Genomic DNA, 19,368 nt, shown 5'->3' with positions numbered 1-19,368 from the left:
TTGGGAATTCCCTGGTGGTCCAGTGGTTAGTACTTGGTGCTCTCACTGCCGTGGCCTGGGTTCAATCCCTGGTTGGAGAACTAAGATCCTGCAAGCCGTGCAGTGCACCCCCCCCACCAAAAAAAAAATTAAGGCAATCCTAAAGTAAAAATGTACTTTATGTACTCCCAATATGGTGGTAGGTGGGGTAGAAGGAAGAAGCAGGATGGAGTTTAGAATGAACTAAGTGGGAAGAAAGAGATACTGATCAACCTAGGGGTGTTAGTAAGTTAGGAACAATCACCAGTAGGATAAAATAGAACATCTCACTCTCGAAGCAGAAGAAGAAAATTCTAATTTATCCAATAGTAGATGGGAAATGAAAACAAAGGAAAAAGTATAGTTAAAAAAAACATGACAAGTGTTGGTAAACAGTATAGAGGTTCCTCATAAAATTAAAAATAGAACTACCATATGACCCAGCAAGTCAACTTCTGGGTATTTCTCCAAAGAAAACAAAAAACACTAACTCAAAAAGATATATGGACCCCATGTTCATTGCAACATTATTTATAATAGCTAAGATATGAAAACAACCTAAGTTTCCAAAAATGGATGAACAGATAAAGAAAATGTGGTGTGTATATATATACAGACAATGGAATATTATTCAGCCATAAAAAAGAATGAAATTTTGCCATTTGTAGTCACATGGATGGACCTTGAGGGTACTATGCTAAGTGAAATAAGTCAGGCAGAGAAAGATGGATACTGTATGATCTCACTTATGTGTGGAATCTAAAAACAAAACCAAAACCAAAACCATAGATACAGAGAACAGACTGATGTTTCCCAGAGGGAGGGGGTGGAGGGTGAGTGAAATGGTAACGGGGGTCAAAAAGTACAAACTTCCAGTTATAAGAGAAACAAGTCATGAGAATGTAATGTAGTGCACAGTGACTATGACTACAGTTCATAATACTCTACTTCATATTTGAAGGTTGCCAAGAGAGTAGATCTTAAAAGTTCTCATCACAAGAAAAAAAAATTCTGTGATTCTGTGTGGTGACAGATGTTAACTAGACTTACTGTGGTGATCATTTCACAATATATACAAATACTGAATCATTAGTTGTACACTTGAAATCTAACATAATGCTGTATATCAATTATATCTCAAAAGAAATCTATATCAGAAGAATAGCTTTTAAAAATTCCTAGGTGGGTATAAACTGGAAGAAAAAACTAATAATTAAGCTAAAAGGAAATCATAACAAAAATTTGAAACATTCATAATATAAAATTTATGACACATAGGTATAGCATTAGTTATAGAAGTAAGCTTACTTTAACTATGTTCATCAGAAAACAATCTAGGTTGAAAACAGAGGAGCTAACCACGGATAACATTAAAGATGGGTGGGGGTGGGGGGTGGGAAGAGTAAATCCAAAGAAGAAAGAAGCAAGGAGGTTATAAAGATAGGGCAAGAATAAGCGAAAGATAGAAAAAAGAGAAATAATGAACAAAACAAAAGCTGTTTCTTTAAAAGGCAAAATAAATAGTTTGCAAGACTGATCAAGGGAAAAAAAGGAAATGCAAATAAATAAAATATACGATAAAAAGAGGAGACTAGACATGACAATTTTAAATAAAATTTTATAAATAGCTATGTGCCAATAAATTTAAAAACTCAAAGTGGATAAATTTGTAGAATGTAATCAAATGCCACATATAGCACACAGAGAAAAATAAAACTAATAAACCTAATATCCACAGAAGAAACTTAAGTGGTAATCAATGATTTCCTTCTGGAAGAGGCTCAAGGAGTAAGTCTACACGGTTTCATAGATTGAGATCTCTCAAACTTTCAAAGAACGGATGACCCCGATTTTATACAAATTGATCCATGAAATGGAAAGAAAAGGAGAAGGGGGAGAAAAATATGTAAATCATTTAATGAGGTCAATGTTCTCTTGATTCCAAAATTAAGTAAAAATGGTACCCAAAAATTTAAGCATTTTCACTTATGAGCACATTTGCACATATACCAAATAAAACATTATCCAATAAAATCAAACAATGCATAGGAAAAAAATCATTATCAATTAGGATTTACAACATAAGGATAGTGTAATATTAGAAAAACCTATCAACTGGATTCAGCACATTAATGAACTTAGGGAGAAATCACATAAAATTATCGCAATAGTTGCAGAAATAGTCTGATAAACACATTACCTACTTATGATTTTTTTTAAATCAGAAAACTTGATAAAGGATATGTACCAAGAACCTACAGAAAAAAAAACTCAATGCAGCACATTACTTTTAAGACTGAGAAAAATTTAAGATTCCTCACTGTTACTAATACCTAATCACGAAGGGCCCTGTATGCCATGGTAAGGAACTGAACTTATGCACGCATTAAAGAATATTAAGCAAGAGAATGACATAATCTGGTTTGAGGACGAGAAAGATCACTCTTGCGGCACCGTGGAAGATGGGTTAGAATGGGGAAGATGAACGACATGGCAACCACATAGCAGGTTATTCGAACCATCAAGGTGAGAAAAATGAGATCCTGAGTAAAGTGACAAAGATGCTGACAAGTCTCAAGGACTTAATAGTTACCAGGAGGTGGAACTGAAAGGATTTGCTAATATTCTCGACATCCTGATCTAGGGAGTAGGTGAAGAAGACCAATCATGATTAACTGAGTTTTTAATTCAGACAGTTCTAGTTTGAACGAACTGATGCCATACACAGATATTACAGAACACAGAAAAGCAGGTCCCAGAGAAAAATAGTTTTCTTTTGGAAATGTTGAAATTGAACTATTTATATAACATAAAAAGGGGCTGTTTAAATATCATTTGGAAGTACAGATTTAGTGCTTAGAGCAATTGGGTCCAAAAATATATGCTTGGAAAAATCATCACTGATAGGCAATAACTAAAACCACTGGAGTGCTGAAGAGGAAGAAAGTGAGGAGGCCAAATACAGAAGCCTACTGATAGCAGCCCTTCGGGAAAGAGAAGAAAGGGGTGGGACGGTTAGACAGGTAGGAAACAAACGGTAGGCAGAATTCAAGGTAGTAGGCGGTTGGTCTTATTTTTTTTTTAATATTTATTTTATTTATTTTCCTTATTTTTTATTTTCTTAGCTGCGTTGGGTCTTAGTTGTGGCACACGGGATCTTCGTTGAGGCATGCAGGATCTTTCACTACTTTTCTCTCTAGTTGTGGCGCGCGGGCTCCAGGGCAAGTGGGCTCTGTAGTTTGTGGCACGCGGGCTCGCTCGTTGAGGCGCGCGAGCTCAGTAGTTGTGGCGCGTGGGCTTAGTTGCCCCACGGCATATGGGATCTTAGTTCCCAGACCAGGGATCGAAGCCACGGCCCCTGCATTGGAAGGCGGATTCTTTACCACTGGACCACCAGGGAAGTCCCAGGAGGTTGGTTTTAAATGTTCCAAAGAAACCAGGCAAAGAAAGACTGAAAAGTATCTTTTCAACTGAATATTAAGAAATTCCTGTTAATCTTAAAGAGAACAGATTCACCTGAATAGTGACGGCAGAAACGAGATTGCATTGGACTGAGAGGGAAATGAGAAGAGAAGAAAAAGTGACGAGTGGGACCTGATTGTTCAAGAAGCTCCAGCTGTGAGGGAAAAGTATTACAAAGGCTCGTATTTAGAGAAGATTTTTAAAGGAAACGATTTGAGCGTATTTATAAGCAGATGGGATAGAGCTAGTGAACAAGTGAAAGTAAGGAGAAAGGTGAGGATGAAGATCCTTGAGGATGGGGGACACGGGCATGAGCCCCTGCTTTGGCAGGAGGAGGCACAGCCCTCCCTCCGAGAGAACAGGGATCTTTGTTTTGTTCACTGATGAATCCTAAACATCCCTAACATACCTAGCATGCAGTGGGTACCCAAAAAGTATTTATGGAATGAATGCTATTTAAGAGAAAAAATGGGGGCACTTTTTCTGGGGGAGTGTGAGAAAAGTTGAACGAATGAGTCCAGCACATGGCCTTTATATTTCTATAAAGTAGGAGCCACGATCATCGGATAGAAAGAAGGACAGAGACAGGAAAAGAGTGAGGATTTGAGAGAGTCACTGTAGAAAATGGAAAAGAGTGGCTGATGAGAGATAGTTTTGCTGGGGGATCAGCTATAAACAAATGTCAGACATTTGTAAGGCCACCACGCCACCTAGTTGTTTCTTTTTCTCCAAGAGGACAGGGTGTACCACCTGCAAAAGTGGGTGACTAGATGTATTCAGAATTGGAAACTCAGCAACCATGCCACGTGCACAAAAATGAGGCTCCACCTCCCACGACTTCTACTACGGATACTTATGAACACTGAAAAAGGGGGCACCTTGCACGCAAAACTTACAGAACAGGAACTCAAAACATTTACTGAATAAATGAAATTTCCTCAAAATTTTTTCTTGAGATGAATACACGTTATGAAACACAGTTTCTTCTTTTGTATTGACTGCTGGCTTGATCTGGCAGAGGTACCATTTAGCCAGTCAAAAAAAAAAGAAGGGTATCTTTACATAATAAAAATATAATGAAGGTCCAATCAACGATTGACTAGTTTGGATAGATTAAAATACTACTTGAATTTTTTTATATCCTAAAAAAAGAACAAACTTACCACGCGTTGAGCTGCTATCAATGCCGCTAATGTACTTCGCCCTGGTGCTCCCGGGGCACAGAAGGAAACTTGAACTTTGCTTCCCTTGATGGTCATACCATCAGCTGCTTGTTGAACCTCTTCAGCGTGCTCTGCAGTGCTATATTCAACCACCGCAAAGCCACCAACATAACTACCTTCATCCTGTGCAAGCTGATGTGATACATTTATTAAAAAGGGAATTCTAATATTTAGCTAGAAATACTTATTTACAAGTATATCATCTAAAAATTCAAGGACAAATGTCTCAGAGCATGATACTGGTGAAAATAATGTATTCTTTCCTTCTGAAAATAAAAGTTTACTAGCTGGGTAGATGCAGTCCTTCTAGAAGATGGGAAAAGTAAGATTCTGTCCGGTTTCTTTTTACTTCTTTGAATCTCTGATTTATTTTAAAAGTCAATGTTCAAATGATAATAGTCCCTATATATTAAGCTATATATATAAAACTGATAATTTATAGAAAAATATGGGACACAATAATTAAAACTTTCTTTAAAATAAAGTCACCAGATACGCAGACGATGAAACATGCTGAACAATTACTGGATCATATATCTATGTAAAATAACATTTGCATTATCAAGAGAAGAAAGGTAGAAGGAACCACATTCAAAGGTTATTTCAATATTTTAGGCAGATCCCAGGAGTTTGGTCAAGTATACCAAAGCAAACCTTATTTAGGAAAACTGTGTCCCAGGTTTGTTTAAAATACCATATTCAGGACACAACCTTTTTCTGAATGTGCCCTAAATAAACTCCTGCAATGCAGAACTCAATTTATTTCCAGTCACCCACCTGTAAGAGTGTAAAAGAAGATACTAAAGTCCTGGATCTGTAAAGACTGGTACAAAGAGCAAAAGTAAGAACAAAATAAGACACTAAAAAGTTTCTAGAGCAAAAGTAAGAACAAAATAAGGCACTAAAAATTTCTAAGTGTTGAACATGTCTGAATCATCTTAAACACACTAATGCTATAAAGTGATAAATGTGATAAAATTCAGCTTCGTCTGTCTTTGAGAAGACACACCTACAATACTTCTATTTGAATTTGGCATCCCATAAATTGATACTACAATTAAATCATTTTCCAGTCCTTTTTAGTTTCTTTTCTTATTTTTGAAGCTTTTCGTGTAGTAGACCGAATTTCTATTTTTTCTTCACATTCTTCCTTCCTTTTAAAACTGCCCTCAAATATTTTTTTCCTCCATAAAACTTCTTCCATTCGCATGGGAGAAAGGAAAAATATCTACCTCTTCCAAACATTTCTCCTACAACCTCATTCCTTTTAACCAAACCAAATCTTAAAATCAGATTTGTAATCTGATCCCTTCTGACCACGAGGTAAGAAGACTGTGTCTTCCATATAGTCTATGTCAACCTACCAAGCGAGAGAGCCTGAGTTTAACAGATCTACTGATAAAGGCATTGTAAAGTGGCTTTATTAACCTTCTGAAAACTTCTAAAATATTTTTATTATTCCTGGTTCATTATAACCTTCATGCCAAATAAATGACACTATCATTTTAAGTCTTTCAAAAGACAAAGTCATTTTAATTCCATAGCGTCAGCAGTTTTAAAGAATATTTACATTCAGTATGAGAGCCATTTAAATATGTAATGGCCTGACCTGTGATCTAGTGAATTTTCCATTATTTTGAAATATTTTAACAGAAGCTAAATGATCACTCACAATTATTGTAACTTTTTTTTTTTACCAGATGGAAAGCTAGACTAGATAACCTCTCAGTTCTATACAGTATATATTTTTGCCTATTTAGTAGAACATATTTAATTTTACTCAAAGTGCTTGAAAATTCTTACCAGTGTTGTCAGTTTTCAGGATCTTCTCTAAATGTCTCACTTACCATGACCCCATTAAGATAGAATAAGGCATTCTTTTTACACCTCGTAACACTTTTCTATTTTCCATTGTATCAGTCTTCATACAGGATTTACAATTATCTGCTTACTTGTCAGTCTCTTCCACAAACTTGTGCGGTATTAAGAGAGTATCTTTACATTTCCAACATTTAGCAATATAGTGTCTGGCACTGAGAAGGTGATAAACAAAATGTGGATGGATAAAGGGATCAATGCATGAATGGTTCAAGAGTGGATGGAATGAGAAGGTGGATGTGTTAAGTGATGGGTTTGCTGAGACATAATTATATAAAGACAATGTAGTTTGGCCCATCAGCAAAAGGGACTGATTTAAAATTTACCATCATATGAATTGGGAGATTGGGATTGACATATATACACTAATATGTATAAAATGGATAACTAATAAGAACCTGTTATATAAAAAAATAAAATTCAAAAATAAATACAAAAATAAATAAAAATAAAATAAAATTTACCTAAATAAATAAATAAATAAAATTTACCATAATATTAAAGTGTTCATTACAGACTCAATTAGAATTAGATTATCCATTGTGATATTTACATAGGTATAATAAATACGTGAGTGCATGCAGATACATATGCAGATATTTTTAAATATTGCAAATGATGACTTAAAAATACATACCTGGCAAAACACAGGTTTATGGATACTGGAAAAAAACTGCAACAGCTCCTCTGAATCCCTGTAGTCACTAGGGAGTTTATCTATACAAAGGCACTTAGAATGAATGAGCTCTGCGGCCAAGAGATTAACATCCATCCACTGTGCAAAGACAGCTGATGCTCCCAAATGTTTACCCAATAGCTCCAATCTAGCCTTTGCAGCAAAGTCCTTTTTCATGTATTCCACAAATCCATAGCCTTTGGAATGGCCAGTAACTTCACTGTAGACCAGAAAACATCTCTCGACATTTCCATAAGCACGAACAAGTTCTTCAAACTCTTCTAACGTAAAAGAAGTGGGCAAGTTGGTAATACATAGCAAAGCATCTGTTGGCTGGAGCTGGACTATTAAGTCTTTTCCTCGAAATGAATATTGATGAAACATCTGAATTGCATTCTGGGCTTGTTCTCCATTCAATAATGTAACAAAAGCTGGAAGAAGATAAAATGAACGAGAGTTTTCTGAGCCAGTGTTTACAAGCTTTTCTGACCATGACCCACAGTAAGGAAATACATTTTATACCTGTGCCTCAGCACATACATACATATATATATTTCCGAAACAAAAGTATCAGGAGATAACACTTCTATCATGTGCAATGCACTCTGATATTTTCTATTCTATTTCATTATTTTTAAATGCTGACACCCTCACTTAACTAATTTCACGACCAGTAACTCAAACAGTACACAAATTATATTAGGAGCTCCACTCTAAGATACCACAATATTCTGGGGGTGGGGTGGGGTGGGTAATCTTTTCAAAGTACATACAGACTTGATATTTTTTCTCAGTTAACACGTGATGCAAAATTTTATGAACTTTTATTTCTTCTCAGAGAGTTCTAAAAGACCCTATTTGATAACAAGAACCTAAAAAACAAAGGCAGAGCAAAAAGACACCAAAATGCCCAGAGGAAGACAATTCTCCAATTCATGTATATGTTTCCTTAAAATAAAATTAATTACATTGAAACAACAAACACACACACACAATTTGGTATGCTTTTTGGATGAACAATATGGTATGAAAAGATCACAGGATTATTATGATATTGACAAGTAGCTTAACTTTGAATCTTTGGTACAACAACCCCCCCCCAAAATTAAAAAATCTGTCCTGTCTACCTAATGGAGCTGTTCCAGCATTAAGCAACAATACACATGACAATCTGTAAAATCTAAAACATGATACAATTATAAAGTTCTAAATCAATGAAATATCACACAGACATGCGTATCTGATAAGATTTTTGAGCAATATTATAAGAAAAATTTTAAACCCCAAATAAAAGAAACAACACAGGGCAAACCAAAACTACAAACACACTGCTCTCTCAACCTTCCTACCTCTCCCTCTTCTCTCCCGCTCTGGAACACACAGTGGAGTTGCTCCATATGAGCAACTAACTTACCCAAATTCAATGATAACAACATGGCAAATATGTACAAAGCAAGCAAGAAGGAAGAATTTAAACAGTGTGGACGATCCTGCCTGTCATTTCACTCAATCTGCTCTTCCCTCAGCTGGTCTTAGTGCCCACGCAGCTCTCAGACTGAGCATCTCACCACACTTTAACATTTAAAGAAACACATTTTTCACTTAACATGATCTCCACATACAAGGAAACTACTTACAAAGGAATAGCTAACTCTTCCAACACTAAGGGGGAAAAATGGCTTTGCTGCACTTATTGAGAGAATATCTCTTGGTTTCCAATAACCCCTTTTAAAGAACTTGAGTCACTTTGATTTTATGCCTTTCTTCCCTTATGCTGACACAGAATACCATTTAATGATATTTTGCTAAAACCAGCAAACAAGCCAACAACAATTTGTAAATACTGGTTATGTTCCTATACCAGCTCATAAGCTCATCAGCTCATGTTTGATTTGAATTCTCTGGGTATTTGAAACTGTTAACAATTCCCTTCCTTAACTTCCTTGATAAAGTCCTTCCTGATTTTCTTCATAGCTGTCCAAGCGCTCCTTCTTCCATTTCCTTTGCAAGATTTTTCTCCACTCACACCTGTAAGGTGGTAATCCTTTCTTTTTTATTGAGGTATAGTTGTTTTACAATGTTGTGTTAGTTTCTACTGTACAGCGAAGTGGAGTTCCCTGTGCTACACAGCAGGTTCTTATTAGTTATCTATTTTATACATATTAGTGTATATATGTCAATCCCAATCTCCCAATTCATCCCACTTTACCCCTCCCACTTTCCCCCCTTGGTGTCCATACGTTTGTTCTCTACATCTGTGTCTATTTCTGCCCTGCAAACCGGTTCATCTGTACCATTTTTCTAGATTCCACATATATGCGTTAATATACGATACTTGTTTTTCTCTTTCTGACTTACTTCACTCTGTATGACAGTCTCTAGGTCCATCCACGGCTCTACAAATGACCCAGTTTCGTTCCTTTTTATGGCTGAGTAATATTCCATTGTATACACGTATGTAAGGTGGTAATCCTTAAGGTTGCTTCTTGGCAGAGTCACACACAGTCACAGCCATATGACTGTACCCAGCAGCCCTGAGCCATCAACCTCTCTTCTCTATGCCCTCTTCCCCTGGGCACTCATGTCCATGCCCATTTATTCAGTCTCATGTACCAGGTACTGTGTTGGGCACTGGAAAGGAGTTGGTGAACAAAACAAATAAGATCCCTTTCAACAAGGACCTCACAATCCAGTAGAGGATGATAGAGATTTGACAGAGAGTTACAAGTGTAATGTTATCAAAGAGGAAGTATGAGGGCTACGGAAGCAATTAAACAGAGCAAAATGGCTAGTCTGGGGGCTCGTAGAAAGCCTCCTATACCCTGTTAACTCTTAAATCTGTTTCTAGTCCTCAGTTCCACATATATCCACGTACTGATTCACACACGACCAAACGTAACTCACAATCTTCATCCTCTCCCTGCCATTCCCCTAAAATCCCAACATTGTTCAGCTTCCTTTATTCTCTATTTCAGTTGCCAGCATCACAACTCACAAATCAGAAACCTGGGAGTTACCCTAGACCCTATCTCCTTTAACTCCCACAAAAAAGGAATCCTCAAATTCTACCCTCCAAATAGATCCATCCTCTTTTCTTCATTCTTCTAGCTTTTCTTCTTTTTCCACAATGACAATAAAGCGATCTCTCAAAAACAAAAGTTTAATTGTGCCTGTTTACTGCCTAAAATGCAATCATCTGGTATCACCAATGAAGCCAAGCCTCAGCACAGTTATCATGTCCTACCAGGCCACCTTTTTTTTTTTTTTTTTTTCACCATGATCAAGTTTGGTTTATTTCAGGAATGCAAAATTAGTTTTATTTTAAAATAGCAATCAAGGGTATATGGGGACACGTGCGCACACACAGCCGATTCACCCTGTCACACAGCAGAAACCAACACAACACTGCAAAGCAACCACACTCCAACAACGATGTAAAAATAAATAAATGAATAAATAAAATAGCAATCAATATAAGTTGCCACATTACCAGCACAGAAAAGAAACATCACAGAGTATCTTAGTAGATGCAAGAAAAGATATGTGATAAAATTCAAAGTCCATGCAGGATAAAAATTCTTGGCAATCAGTGGAAAAGAAGGAAACATCCTTTATCTGTTAAAGAATGTCTATAAGGAACCTACATCAACATTAACGGTGAAAGCCAAAACCATTTACTCTGAGATAGGGAATAAGGTAAGGGTTCTTGTCTCACTAGTTTTATTAACATGGAATGAAGGTCTCTGCCAGTGCAGTAGGACAAATGCAAGAAGTAAAAGACACAAGGGTTAAGAGGAGAGAAATAAAGCCTGTGGGAAAGACACGCTTGAGTGTGTAAAAAATTCAAACGAACCCAACAAAGAATTAGAATATGTAAGTTTACCCAGGTTGCCTACCAGGCCCTTTTGATCTGACGCCAGCCTCAGTAACTGCCACACTTCCCTTCCCCACATTTCTTTATCCTCTAATGACACTGAGTTGTTTGTAGCTCCCTAGACTGCAACTTGTTTCAAGCATCTATATGTTACACATGTAATTCCCCTGCCTACGAGATCTCTCCCAATATCTTCAGCCACTCAAACCTTTTAGCTGGCTTTCAAATCCAGCCCAGAGGTTAACGCATCAGGATCTCCAGGAAGCATTCCCTGATGTTCTCTTCCAGTTAGAGTTAACCCTTGTTTTATTATACCTCTGTATTTTGAACATTGAATGGATTATTGCACACATCACACTTCATTATAATCTATTTGTTTAGATGCCTGCTATCCTATCAACTGTGAGCTCCCTAAATTGCTAATGAATATATCTCCATCAGCTACCATAGTGTCAGGCACACAGTAGAGGATCTATAAGTGTCAACTGAATGGATGAATGTATACATGCATAGATTAACTAGTACATTTTAAAACTGACAACTTCTTATTTTCCTTCCCTTAGGTATCTGCATTTGCTCAACCCAAGTAAGACATTTAATGGTAGAATTTAGATAACATAATGAAGCAAATTTAAAAGTCCAGGCAGTAGGAAAAAGAGGTCACTGGTTCTCTTCCATAGCTTCTTCCATTTCTTTGCAAGGCCATAAATTCTCTAAAAAAAATGTCCAATTTTCTCACATTGACTCTGTGGAAGTGAAAGATGTCACTCTACAGAGAAAAGGGTATAAGGGATTTGGAGATTAGTTCTGTTTCCATTTTCCTACCAAAATTTTAATATTCAACGATTGGTCCCAATCCTTTCACAAGTCACAATTTTATTTATCCTTTTGCCATTGCTTGCTCCACTAGTTAATTTATTATTGGGACAAATTTGATGGCAAGCATGCAAAAACTTTTTTCCTTAATGTATCCTATTTTAATACAATTATTTCTTCTTATTTATAACAGAGAGCTCTGGTTTTAAGGTCACAGTTTATAACTGTAGCCATCCTTTATTAATCTATTAATTATTATCTGTTTCTTCAAACACCACCATAGCTCCTGAAATCCAAGGCAATGTCATTTAATACAATTACTGAGTTTCTTCGTTGTATTATTCTAGTGGGTGATTTTGGCTTTGTAGTATACATCTTTAACTTAACAGTTATCATGAAGTGATACTGGTCTCTTTCTGTATAATCTAAAAACTTTACAACAGTGTACTTCCATTCCTCCCCTCCCAACCTTTGTATTGTTGCCATGCATTTTATTCCTACATGTGTTATAACCTCTACAATATAGTTATTATTTTCACTTTTAGAGATCTGAATATTAATAAAACAGTCTTTACACACACATACACACACATAAAGACAACATCTGGTACTCTGCACTTTTTTGTGTAGATCGGATTCCCATCCAGCATCATTTTCTCCATGCTTTATTAAAGGACTTCTTTAAATACTTCTTATGATGCAGGTCTGATGGTGATGAATTCTTTCAGCTTTATATGATTGAAAAACATCTTTCTTCACGCTCATTTTTAAAGGATATTTTTTGGTGGGTAAATAATTCTGTGGGATTTTTTGAGGTATAAATGACATAACATTATATTAGTTTCAGGCGTACAATTAATCCAATATTTGTATATACTGTGAAATAACCACCGCCATAATTCTAGTTAACATCCATCACCATACATAGTTACAAAAATTTGTGGGGCGGGGTGGTGGATAAGAATTTTTAAGACCTACTTTCTTCACAACTTTCAAATATGCACTATAGTATTATTAATTATAGCAACCATGCTGGGAACTTCCCTGGTGGTCCAGTGGATAAGACTCTGTGCTCCCAATGCAGGGGGACTGGGTTTGATCCCTGGTCAGGGAACTAGATCCTGCAGGCATGCCGCAACTAAGAACCTGCATGCCGGAACTAAGAGCCCACATGCCGCAACTAAAGATCCCGCATGCAGCAATGAAGATCCCGTGTGCCGCAACTAAGACCCGGTACGGTCAAATCAAACAAACAAACAAACTATAGTAACCATGCTATACATTACATCCCCATGAGTTATTTTATACGGAAATTTATACCTTATGACTTCCTTCACCCATTTCGCCAACCCCTATCCCTAGCCTCTGGCAACCACCAATTGTTCTCTGTATCTATGAGCTCATGTTTTTTGTTTTTTGGTTTTTTTAGATTTCACCTATAAGTGAGGTCCTACAGTATTTGTCTTTCTCTGTCTGACTTATTTCACTTAGCATAATGCTCTCAAGGCCCATTCATCTTGTCACAAAAGGCAAGATTTCATTCTTTTTTAAGGCTAAATAATATTCCATTGTCTATATACACCACATCTTCCTTATCCATTCATCCATCAGCCATCACTTAGGTTGTTTCCATGTCTTGACTATGGTAAATAATACTGCAATGAGCATGGGGGTACATATATCTTTTTGAGTTACTGTTTTCGTTTTCTTCAGGTTAATAGCCCAAAGTGGAATTGCTGGACAAATGGTAGTTCCATTTTTCATTTTCTGAGGGACCTCCATACTGTTTTCCAGTGGTTGCACCAATTTCCATTCCCACTAACAATGCACAAGAGTTTCCTTTTCTCCACATCCTCTCCAGCACTAAGTTCTTGTTGTCTTGATAACAGCTATTCTAACAGGTGTGAGGTGATATATAATTGTGGTTTTGATTTGCATTTCCCTGATGATTAGTGATACTGAACACCTCTCCATGTAACTGTTGGCCATCTATACGCCTAATCTGGAAAAATGTCTATTCAGATCCTCTGCCAGGTTTTTTTTTGTTTTTTTGTTTTTTGTGGTACGCGGGCCTCTCACTGTTGTGGCCTCTCCTGTTGCGGAGCACAGCCTCCGGACGTGCAGGCTCAGCGGCCATGGCTCACGGGCCCAGCCAGTCCGCAGCATGTGGGATCTTCCCAGACCGGGGCACGAATCCATGTCCCCTGCATCGGCAGGCGGACTCTCAACCACTGCGCCACCAGGGAAGCCCCTCTGCCAGGTTTTTAATCAGACTGTTTGTTCTTTTGCTATTGAGTTGTATGAGTTCTTTATATATTATGGATATTAGCCCCTTATCAGATATATGATTTGCAAATATTTTCTCCTATTAAGTAGGCTGCCTTTTCATTTTAATGGTTTTCTTTGCTGTGCAGAAGCTTTTTAGTTTGATGTAGTCCCACCTGTATATTTTTACTTTTGTCGTCTTTGCTTTAGTGTCAAATCCAAAAAATCATCACCAAGACTGATGGGAAGAAGCTTACTGCCTATGTTTTCTTCTAGGAGTTTTATGATTTCAGGTCTTATATTCAAGTCTTTATGAAAAATGCCAATGGAATGTTTGATGGGATTGCACTGAATCTGCAGATTGCTTTCAGTAGTGTGGACATTTTAACAATATTAATTCTTCCAACCCATGACCATGGAATACCTTCCATTTGTCTTCAATTCCTTTCATTAATGTCTTAATAATTTTATGGTGATCTTTTTTTTCTTTCAGCAAAGAAAGAAAATGTGTTGCCCCATGGTCTTCTCATTTGCATTGTTTCCAATAAACATGCATCATCGTTATTTTTTCCATCTAAATAATATGCCCTTTGGGGGGGGCACTGTTTTTAAGATTTTTCTCTTTAGTACTAATTGCAAACAATTTGATTACAAATGTACCTTATTGTAGTTTTTTTCGTGTTTTTGTGCTTGAGGTTGGTTAAACTTTGGGGCTCTCTGGGTTTAGAGTTTTCATCAAATTTGGAAAAAATTCAGCCATTAATTCTTTAAATATTTTTACTGTACTACTTGCTCTCTCTTACAGAGACTCCATTACTCCACCATTAGGACTCTTGAAGTTGGCCCAAAGTTGACTGATACTCTGTTCACGTGTTATAGTCTTTTTTTCCTCTGCTTCATTTTTGTTGTTTCCATGTATTCACATTCACTAATCTGTTCCTCTACAATGTCCACTCTGCTAGTTAATCCCATCCACCCATCCCATTTTTCATCCTGGACATTGTAGTTTTCACCACTAAAAGTGTGAGTTAAGTATATTTTAATATCTTCCATCCTCTATTTAATATGTTCAATTTTTACTATAAATTCTTGTACATATGAAACACAGTTATAAAAACTGTTTTAATGTCCATTTTCATTAATTCATCTGCTTCAATTCTAGGTCAGTTTTGATTGATTGGTTTTTCTCCTCATTATGGGTTGTATTTTCCTGCTTCTTTGCCATATCTGGTAATTTTTAATTGGATACCAGACATTGTAAATTTTTACCTTGCTGGGTACTGGATTTTTTTGTATTCATATAAATATCCTTGAGTTTTGTTCTAGGTTGTGGTTATCAGGAATGGGCTTGATCCTTTCTAGTCTTGTTTTTAAATTTTTAGCATCATTAATCTAGAGTCAGTTTTCTCCACTCTTGAGACAAAACACTTCTGAATACTCCTTCTAATCAACCACCAATTATGCTGTCTATCATCCTCACTGGTAGGAACAGCACCATTCCCAGCTGTAAAGCCTTCGTCAATATTTATAACATTGAAGTTGTACATAACCTACAAACCCAGTAATTCACTTGTGGAGAAACAGTTGCAATGTATATTAGAAGACAAGTAAAAGCATATTCACTGCAGCATTATTTAAAATGCTGGAAAAGTTGAAGCTTCCTAAATGTCTATCAGTAATGAATAGATTTATCAATGGTAATAAATTGACAGGACAGAATGATATGTAGTAGTTTAAATCAATGAATTAGAGCTATAAGTATCAATGTGGAAAGATCCAAAAAAGAAAATAGAGGTTAAAAAAAAAAAAAGCAAGTTGCTAAATGAAAAATACAGTAGAATGCCATTTACATTTAAAAAACACCAAGTTTTAAAAAACACCAAGTACAACACTGTTAACTTTACATATAGTAAAATTTCAGGCATTAGATGGGATGCCTAGGCAAGAAACAGCTCCACAATTTCAATGGGTTAACAAAAGGGTTTTTTTTTTCTTGTTGCTTTTCATGCTGCATATCCCATGCGGAAAGGAAGGAAGGAAGGAGGGAAGGAAGGAAGGAAGGAGGCTTTGCTCATTATAGTCACTCTGGGACTATGTTTAAAGAGGTTCTGTAACCTTCCTCAATCACTTTAGCAAGTGGAGGGGTGAGCAGTGAATCACATGCTAGCTCTGAAATCTTCCACCTGGAGGGGATACATGCCATTTCCACTGCACTTCATTAATCGAAAAGCAAATCACATGTCCATTGGTAACTTCAAAAAGGAATAAGGAAGCACTATCTTACCTCATGACCAGAAGAAAAAGAAAAAGAATCTGTGAACAGCTCTATGATTACCACAATTAATCATCAGAGGGAGGGAGGGAATGGAACCAGAGAGGGGTAGGAACTAATTTCATTTTTAACTATAATGTCTTTTTCACAATTTTTTTATAAGCCAGAAAAAATAAATGCAGAATTCCTGACCATACTATCAGAGGTATTCATTCAGTAGTACTACATTAGGGCTCTAGCATGTATATAATATTTTTAAAGACAAAAAACTACTTTAAAAAACTTTTTAAATTGAAGTATAATTGACAAATAACATTAGTTTCAAGTGTACAACATAATGATTTTTTTTTTGTTGGCCAAGCCACGTGACATGTGGGATCTTAGTTCTGCGAACAGGGATTGAACCCACACCCCCTGCAGTGGAAGAACGGAGTCTTAACCACGGACTGCCAGGGAAGTCTCCCATAATGATTTGATATTTTTATATATTGTGAAATAGTCACCACAGTAATTCTAGTTAACATCTGTCACCATACATAGTTAAAACTTTTTTCTTGGGATGAGAACTTTCAAGATCTACTCTCTCAGCAACTTTCAAATATGCAACACAGTATTATTAACTGTGACAAAGAGTCACCATCCTTATATATTACATCCCCAGTACTTCTTTATTTTATAACTGGAAGTTTGTACTTTTTGACTTCCTTCACCCATTTCATCCACCCCTTACAAAAAACATTTTAAAAGCATAAAATACTTCAATAAAACATTTGCTAATTTGGGAGTCGGTATATATATAATGGTTATATCATCCTCCATACGTTTTATTTTTTTATCATCTCAAACGGATGTTTTTAAACATTTACATATCATATGTACACAAAGAAAATAATCTAGTTTAGGCTTTTAATCTCACAGATATAAAACTAATGTGCAGAAAAATTAAACGATTTTCCCAATTTGTATAACTAAAGGTCAAATCACGTAATATACTAAGTCCAGTAATATATTATTAAAACTGAAGGATACTTAACATATAAAAAGCACTCAATATAACATTAGAACATTCATTATAAAAATTCATAAATCTGTAGTAATATTATATTATTTATTTATATTTTTAAAAACCAATGCAAATTCATTTTTTTGCCTAATTGTTTATTGAGGTATAGTTGATTTACAATATTATATTAGTTTCAGGTGTACATCATAGTGATTCAAATGTTTATAGATTATAAACAGGTCTAGCCATGTGTTGCAAAAGGCAAAATTTCATTCTTTTTTTATGGCTGAGTGGTATTCCATTGTACATAGTACCACTTCTTTTTTATCCATTCATCTGTTGATGGACACTTAGGTTGCTTCTATATCTTGACTATTGTAAACAGCTGCTATGAACATTGGGGTGTGCATGTATCTTTTTGAATTAGTGTTTTCACTTTCTTTAGATATTTACTCGGGAGCTGAGTTGCTGATCATACGGTAGTTCTATTTTTAGTTTTATGAGGAACCTCGGTACTATTTTTCATAGTTGCTGCACCAATTTACATTCTCATCAAGTGCCCAAGAGTCCCTTTCTCCACATTCTTGACAACATTTGTTATTTGTACTCTTTTTGATAATAGTCATACTAACAAGTGTGAGGTAATATTTCATTGTGGGTTTGATTTGTAGTTCTCTGATGATTAGTGATGTTGAGCACCTTTTCACAGGGCCTGATGGCCACCTGTATGTCTCCCTTGTAAAAATGTCTATTCAGGTCTTCTGCCCATTTTAGTTGGGTTGTTCGGTTTTTTGACATTGAGCTGTATGAGCTGTTCATATATTTTGAATATTAATCACTTATCAGTCATATCCTTTGCAAATATTTTCTGCCATTCAGTAGGTTGTCTTTTCATTTTGTCAGTGGTTTCCTCCTCTATGCAAAAGCTTTTAAGTTTAATTAGGTCCCATTTGTTTATTTTTGCTTTTGTTTCCTTTGCTTTAGGAGGGATATCCAAAAAAAATATTGCTACAATTTATGTCAAAGAGTGTTCTTCCTATGTTATCTTCTAGGATTTTATGGTTTGCTGTCTTACATTTAGGTCTTTAATCCATTTTGAGTTTAGTTTTGTGTATGGTATGAGAAAATGTTCTAATTTCATTCTTTTACAAGAGCTGTCCATTTTTCTCAGCATCATTTCTTGAACAGACTCTCTTTCCCCTACTGCATACTCTTGCCTCCTTTGTCTTGGATTAATTGACCATAAATGTCTGGGCTTACTTTTGGGCTTTCTATTCTGTTCCACTGATCTATGTGTCTGTTTTTGTGCCAGTACCATACTGTTTTGATTACTGTAGCTCTGTAGTATAGTCTGAAGTCAGGGAGCATGATACCTCCAGATCTGTTCTTCTTTCTCAAGACTGCTTTAGCTATTTGGGGTCTTTTGAGTTTTCATACAAATTTTAGAATTATTTGTTCCACTTCAGTGACTAATCCTATTGGTACTTTGATATGATGGCATTAGATATGTAGATTGCCTTGGGTAGTATGGTCATTTTAGCAATATTACTTCTTCCAATTCATGAACACTGTATTATCTTTCCATCTATTTGCGTCATCTTCGATTTCTTTCATCAGTATCTTAGAGTTTTCCGAGTACAGAGTAAATCTCCTTAGATTTATTCCTATGTTTGTTTTTTTTATGTTATGGTAAATGGACCGTTTTCTTAATTTCTGATAGTTCATTGTTAGTGTATAGAAATGCAACATATTTCAGCATATTAACACTGTATTTTGCAACTGTACTGAATTCACTGATGAATTTTTGGTGGCATCTTTAGAATTTTCTATGTGTACTGTGTGTCACCTGCAGTGACAGTGACAGTTTTACTTCTCTCTTTC

The 19,368-nt window shown here is 36.0% G+C and overlaps 1 protein-coding gene across 7 annotated transcripts in view; it reads right to left on the bottom strand.

The window, feature by feature from the left end:
• The window catches only part of RAVER2 (ribonucleoprotein, PTB binding 2), a 101,015-nt gene that overhangs the window by 58,441 nt on the left and 23,206 nt on the right, over window positions 1-19,368 (bottom strand). For all 7 annotated transcript variants that reach the window (XM_027113988.1, XM_027113987.1, XM_027113985.1 and 4 more), the window contains exons 3-4: window positions 7,219-7,688; window positions 4,644-4,835 (exon numbers count right to left, since the gene is read on the bottom strand). In XM_027113988.1, coding sequence (XP_026969789.1) covers window positions 4,644-4,835; window positions 7,219-7,688 — 662 coding nt within the window. The remainder of the gene's footprint in view (window positions 1-4,643; window positions 4,836-7,218; window positions 7,689-19,368) is intronic.

Source organism: Aethalodelphis obliquidens, unplaced genomic scaffold (genome assembly GCF_003676395.1).
Source record: "Aethalodelphis obliquidens isolate GAN/ISIS:26980383/991018 unplaced genomic scaffold, ASM367639v1 scaffold13, whole genome shotgun sequence".
Classification (NCBI taxonomy): domain Eukaryota; kingdom Metazoa; phylum Chordata; class Mammalia; order Artiodactyla; family Delphinidae; genus Aethalodelphis; species Aethalodelphis obliquidens.
Note: the sequence above shows the minus strand (reverse complement) of the source record. Positions and strands in the feature narration are given on the sequence as shown.